At 37.7% G+C, this 6449-nt stretch overlaps 2 protein-coding genes across 3 annotated transcripts; both read left to right on the top strand.

The window, feature by feature from the left end:
* On the top strand, positions 1-2885 carry LOC116841774 (dentin sialophosphoprotein-like). The gene is made up of 2 exons (XM_032810121.1): positions 1-1449; positions 1779-2885. The coding sequence occupies exons 1-2, from the start codon at positions 128-130 to the stop codon at positions 2353-2355; spliced, it is 1899 nt and encodes a 632-aa protein (XP_032666012.1). The 5' UTR covers positions 1-127; the 3' UTR covers positions 2356-2885.
* A 320-nt stretch (positions 2886-3205) lies between these two features.
* On the top strand, positions 3206-6239 carry LOC116841775 (vacuolar protein sorting-associated protein 28 homolog). Of its 2 annotated transcripts, none has more exons than XM_032810122.1 (3): positions 3206-3384; positions 3762-3992; positions 4157-6239. In XM_032810122.1, exons 2-3 carry the CDS (start codon positions 3774-3776, stop codon positions 4574-4576), a joined length of 639 nt encoding a protein of 212 aa, XP_032666013.1. In that variant the 5' UTR covers positions 3206-3384; positions 3762-3773; the 3' UTR covers positions 4577-6239. The 2 variants fall into 2 exon arrangements, with proteins under 2 accessions (XP_032666013.1, XP_032666014.1); XM_032810123.1 differs by lacking the exon at positions 3206-3384 and adding an exon at positions 3443-3575.
* Positions 6240-6449: the final 210 nt, after the last annotated feature.

The raw sequence follows: 6449 nt of genomic DNA, 5'->3' as shown, positions 1-6449 counted from the left end.
CTGGTCGCCACGGCAACGACAGTATGGCAGCGCCTAGTGCACGTGCGACGTTGGACGCTGAACATATGCGCGTGGTTGTGTTACAATTTTGCAACACGGGCTATATACAGTATAAAGTTTATTTTCGATGTCAGATTGCATTGGATCGAGCAGCACTCGCTCTTGTGAGAGTGCACCACGTGGAGGCAAGCCGAGACACGTGAAATGCCTGAATTTTGGACAATCGATCCTTAAGCTCGATGTCGCAAACCAGCCTAGCTGTTTCGCGACGTCGAATCGTGCTCTTGTGGTCGAGCAGAGTGTAGCCCGCATACCGTGCACCGAGAAGAAGGATTACGTGCGCAAGTGGATTGAGACTCATAGGGACGGCGGATCCAACCTAAGCGATGATGATTTACCCGAGATCTTTTCGTCTCAAAAGACGCCCACGAGCGAGAGTTCGCCGGTACTTGGTAACATTGGGAAACGACGGGATAAGAGAGGAACCCGTAAAAATAAAAATAAACACACTGTAACGAGAAGCGCGGATGACACAAATGGTCAGGAACAAGATGCACAGTATTCTGTAAACTGTACGAAACAAGATAGTGAAAATAAGGGAGAGAACCAGGACAAACAAGAATACTTACATAAGACTCAGTGCACACCTTCTTGCACAAAGATTATTGTTGATAGATCTCCTGTCCTTGGCACAGGTTTGTATTCTCACAAGAGAAGAAGAAGAAAATTATGGTATGGAACAGAAGATCATGTTTCGTCAAAGCGTTTAAAGTTGGATTATGATAAAATCACAAATGTAGAACCTGATAGTAATTGTGATAATCTCCATGAAAAGTCTATAGATCACATTGTATTGGAAGAGGACTCAGGTAGCAGTGCCAAGGAAATTGTTTACCAAATTGAGACTGAAGAGAGTCCAGAAAGGTTAAAGATGTGTACTTCTTTGTCGCAGACACCACAGAGATCGAGCTCTGAAGACAGTTCAAGTCACAAAAATAATAAGGTCAATCTAAAAATGAAAATAGACTCGAGTGATGAAAGCAATGAAGCAGAATATAATAAGTTCTCAAATACAAACAGCAGCACCAATAATAGTCTGAGCAATATTGTAGAAGAAGTCGATACACAGGATATGTTATCAGTCATGAGAAAAACTCAGTTTTCATCTAAATCTTTGTTCACTTCCAGGTCTCTATCTAAGGCCTCGCAATTGCTTTCCAATGATTCAAATGAAACTTACTGTTCTGAGGCAGAAATGTTGCAGGATCAAAGCACACATTTGTCTGCCAAGATCTCTCTGGTGCCATCTTTGACTAGAGAGGTAACAAGCAGTAAGTCAACGCAGACTCCCGTTATCAGTACGATCAGCACACCATCGAAAACATCTCCGGACAAGGCTATGTATGCGCGGCTCCTGGATTCCGGGAAGAAAAACCACAAAGCTAAGAAGTAACTAAAGACTATATTAGCAGTAACATTACTAATAATATGTATTTTTGACAGTGTTACTAACAAAAGTAGATTGTCTCATTTAAGATTGCTAAAAGCAATGATTTCTAACAAGTACGAAGTAATCACATTTTGCTATTAACTTAGTTATTTTGGAGTGAAAAATATATGTTGATAATGTTTGTTCTCAACATTTTGTGGAAAATGTTATTGATAAATATTACTTGATTTGGTAACATGCTGATAACTTTGTCACTAACATTGTCAAGAATATTATTTCTACAATCACATAGTGGTCTATATCAAAGGATATTGTATTTTCATTACAGGGGAAGCATGGTTGCGAAGCTACAGTCTTTGATCAACACACAAGTATCTAGCATTCGCATTTGGCGTCATCGAATGAACAAGAAACACGAAGCTGCGTCAGCGCGGTTTATCAGCGTACTTGTGCGCGATTGTTCGAAGCGGTTCGGTAATCAGTTTCTGAAGGGTACTTTAATCGAAGATCGCTTCAATCTTTTGCAAAACGACATAGAAATCGGAGAGGCGGAATCCTGTAATGGTCAGACTCCAGCGAGGAAAAACTCGCACAGAGATCTGACGATTATATTAGTCTGTGATATAGTCGGTACACTGAAAATGATATCGGAAGTTGTGATAAACGTTTATCCACCTTGGGACATTTTAGACAAGGTTGATCTTACACTAGAAGCAATGTATATAAGCATAAGTCACGAAATGCCTAATTTGCATCCTGATAAGGACAATTCGCGGAAACGTAAGAAACGAGTTGTCAAAGAGTTTAATTGTCCCTGTATAAGAGAGAATAGAGAATTTTCGTTTTGCGCAAGAAAGCCTAGCGCCGATAAACCTGATGTGATGCAACAGATTTTTTGTTTATGATATATATTTTTATACAAGTTTAAATATTATTTTTGAGCTTTGCTCGAGTCCTTGATCATAATTTAATAGCACTCCTGATTCATAGATAATTTATGTTACATGATGTAGTTTTTGCAGTTGCAATTGGACTCACGATAAGAATGTTTCTATCTCATGTGTCTCAGATCACACAATGTTCTGACCTACAGTTTTATACAGAGTCGTATAACTGTGATAATCTTATTAGAAAATAACTAGTTCACTGTTTTTATATACATATGAATAAATATTAATTTAATTTTGTTGCAGGCAGTGATAAAAGTATATGAAATTGAATAGATAGCTGTTACTATTTAAGTTAAAAAGAGAATTTTCATTTAACATATGATATTATTTTTCATAAAAGAACATTGCGTTATTGTTGTAAAAAAGATGAACATTTTTAATGTTATCGTACACATTATATTTTTAATAAGCAAGTTTTGTTTTTGGGACGTATGTACGATCTGCGAAAAATATTCGTAAAATAAAATCATGTATTTGAGAGAGAATTATAAGACTTTTAGCACAAAAATATGTGTAAGTTAGTTTTCGCAACAGATTAGACTTTAAATCACCCTCCAACTTGGAAATAGTAAATAAAAGAAGCGTCTAAATCATGATTTCAATTTTTTATTAAAGACAGAGGCGCTCTACAGCGGAGAGTTTGGAATTAATAAGAAATAATTGGTCTACTTCAGTCTAAAATGTGTCGTTTAGTCAAGACTCAAACCCGTCGGTATCATGAATCTTTTCATGTCACCGCTACGTGGCGCTGGGCAGTCCATTCAGTCGTGTTTTACAGGTCTATTGTTCTAAAGTGTAGTCTTTTGGTCAAGAGATGTCTCTGTATGTTACACAATTTGTCACTCAGTGTTTTCCTTCGTATTTTGTGGAAGGTTATTCAGTTCTGAGTTGATTTCGACTTAGTTTTAACGTTGTAATATCACGTTGTGATAATCACATTATTGTGGATAAACGACAGAATTCAGCAATCTATTTTATACAAAAGTGAGTGTCTAGCAACGTTACTTCAGAATCATTTTATCGTTGACGTGTCCCACTTGACAATAGATGTGTCATTATCTGAATACAAAAAGATTGACGTCAAAAATACTTCACGAAGATTTAAGTCAGATTTTATCGTTAAGTCGACGTGACATTTACTTCACAAGAATAATCAAAATTCTTATAATAAATAAGTATAATTATCATTGTTATTCGTACATAACCTAAGAAGCAAATATTTGCGTTGTCTTTTTAGCTGCACTGCTGAACTAGTGCAATAAGTAAGAGTGAGAAAAAGTACATTTATCTCACTTTAACTTATTGCACTAGTTCAGCAGTGCAGTAAAAAGAACAGACCAATTGAAATCTATTTTCCACAGCTCTGACAGACAATGTCAGTAACTCAGGATCGACCCGAATTATACGAAGAAGTGAAGCTCTACAAAAATGCCCGCGAGAGAGAGAAGCATGACAATCAGGCGGATTTGTATGCTGTGGTAAATACATTGCAACATTTGGAGAAAGCTTATATCCGAGATTGCGTCACACCAAAGGAATACACAGCTGCATGCAGTAAATTGTTAGTGCAATACAGAGCAGCATTTAAACAGGTGAGTGTTAAGAATATAGCAAGAGTTCTTCTTATTTGATACGATTTGTGTCTTTGCTCCCATAAGTCGAAAACAAGAGTTACATATTTATTTTCTTATAAGCAACACATTTGAAAATGTTTTTATCAGAATATTATTCTAACAAACTATGTATCTCATCATAGGTGCAAAGCGATCAATTTCCAACAATTGATTCCTTCACCAGAGCATTCCGCTTGGATTGTCCAGCTGCGCTTGAGAGAATCAAGGAAGACAGACCAATCACGATAAAGGATGACAAAGGCAACACTTCCAAATGTATTGCAGACATTGTCTCCTTATTTATTACACTTATGGACAAATTACGTTTGGAAATTCGAGCCATGGATCAGTTACATCCAGATCTGAGGGATCTTATGGATACTATGAATCGCCTTAGCATATTGCCCAGCGACTTTGACGGCAAAGAAAAAGTCGCAGAATGGCTGCAGACTCTCGACAATATGTCTGCCTCGGACGAATTGTCCGACACTCAAGTTAGACAACTGATATTTGACTTAGAGACATCCTACAATGCCTTCAACAAAATATTGCATAATTCTTAATCTCTTGTATTTTTTGTCAAGTGGCAATATCATCTATAATACAGACTTCAATTTATGAACTATGATATTATATAGTAGATAATTCCAAAATAATTCCAAGTTATTATTTATATGTATTTCTGCTTTTATTAATCATTACTCGTTAAATTTTGTTTGACAAGTCGGTGCAAGGAATTTTGCAATTTTTATTTACTGTATATACCATTACAGTAGGAGTATCAGGGATTTTATTGTAGATAATATTGATTTATCGAATTACGAATATATAATGATATTTACACCTAAATTATTCTCTTGTGATTAGTAATATCTTGCCATATCATGTTACCTAATTTGCATTGTTTTTTAAATCATATGAGATTCACAGTAATGAGAGTAATTTGACTACGTTAAAGAGAAATATATAAATATATACATACACAAATATCAAGAGATGCAGCAGCGTCTCACGGCAAGATAAACGCGCAAAGCGAGAAACGAGTGTGAAGTACATATGTAACGCCGCACCAAGTCAGACTATTTTATATGCGATTCTTTACAAACCTACAAACGGCGAACTGCTGAGCAATGCTTGCGTCATATATATCATCAACTAAATTCATAAAAGAGCGTAGCAACTGTGCAAGTGGCTCCCTACGTAGAAAAATATGGGAGTATACTCAAATAAATGTATCTCGCGCTGAAAACTTTTTTTCATCGACAGTCTTTCAAATCCGCTCTATTTTGCCGAGAGAGAAAGAGAGTTATATATCGTCCTTGAGCTGCCTTTGTTCATCTCAAGAGACTCGTGAAGCTTTCCAAGGAAAGCGCACAACAACATCGCACAACAACCGCGTTTTATCAGCGCGCACCAAGACGCGACCTCTTGACGGCGCGTTTAACGCGCGACAATGACGCCGGCGCCGATATTTCGTCGGTTCTGTTTGCGGGCGATGGTAACGCGGGAGTTAATTCGCGCCGTGCCCCTTTGATGTGCCAAGAGCAGACTTTTCCGAGTCGTATTTACGCGGGCACACCCGGTATGCAAATGAAGAGGGTGGTCCTTCGGCGCTCGCTGCCACGGGCGCGCGCGGAGTACAATAACGGCGCTCAACTATTGACTAAACTAAACTAAACTAAATTAAACTGAGCTAAACTAACAGCCAGGTTGTATCTGCAGTCGCGGCGCCCGGCTCCGTTTCACCGCACTCGTGTTCGTGTGCACGTGCATCGCGCTGCGTCGCGCCCGCGTGCATACATGGGCACAGTCGCTTCGAGAAATTTACATGCAATAGGAATGCCATTACTACTCGCCCGCAAGGAGTCTAGACAGTTTCGACACTCGAAGAAACGTCTCTTCGAGTTGGTTTCTTCGCCATTAGATCGTTCAGTGACGTGCTACCTTAGCGGAACTGAAAGCAACCGTACTATATACACCCGGGACTCTACTAATCTGCATACAACACAGAAGCTTGCTACAATATTGCATATTGCAGCACAATATTGCAGTCATAGAGATAGATTTGTAATATAATTCTAACAATGTTACAGCATACTTCATAAACATTCATGAAAATATGATATGATTTTGTGTACATGCGCGCGTATAAAAAATAGATTGTAACATAGAGAAGTTTTCAAAAAATTCCATTGTGGTTTGCAAATATATTGTTATCCTAGATTAGATAAGGACTGATATTATTAATCTCTCGTTACGCTATATATATATAGTTTATTGCAGAACAATTTGAGCATTAAGTCACTCGAATTCGAGTGAATTCGAGTCACTCATATAGAATGAATTCTCTACTTTGAATAATTTCATCCAAAATTTAAAAGTGAATATGACGTACTTTATTTTCACAGGAACATATACACTCTAATCGATTGAAAC

The sequence above is a fragment of the Odontomachus brunneus genome, unplaced genomic scaffold (assembly GCF_010583005.1).
Source record: "Odontomachus brunneus isolate Ranch 3 - 2012 unplaced genomic scaffold, Obru_v1 Obru_scaffold_018, whole genome shotgun sequence".
NCBI lineage: Eukaryota > Metazoa > Arthropoda > Insecta > Hymenoptera > Formicidae > Odontomachus > Odontomachus brunneus.
Note: the sequence above shows the minus strand (reverse complement) of the source record. Positions and strands in the feature narration are given on the sequence as shown.

What these genes read in the sequence shown, in the direction of transcription:
- LOC116841774 (XM_032810121.1), top strand. Translation starts at nt 128, where the DNA reads ATGTCAGATTGCATTGGATCGAGCAGCACTCGCTCTTGTGAGAGTGCA. An exon ending in AAAAACCACAAAGCTAAGAA is followed by an intron (nt 1,450 to 1,778) that starts GTAACTAAAGAC and finishes TTTTCATTACAG; the next exon opens with GGGAAGCATGGTTGCGAAGC.
- LOC116841775 (XM_032810122.1), top strand. Translation starts at nt 3,774, where the DNA reads ATGTCAGTAACTCAGGATCGACCCGAATTATACGAAGAAGTGAAGCTC. An exon ending in ACAGAGCAGCATTTAAACAG is followed by an intron (nt 3,993 to 4,156) that starts GTGAGTGTTAAG and finishes ATCTCATCATAG; the next exon opens with GTGCAAAGCGATCAATTTCC.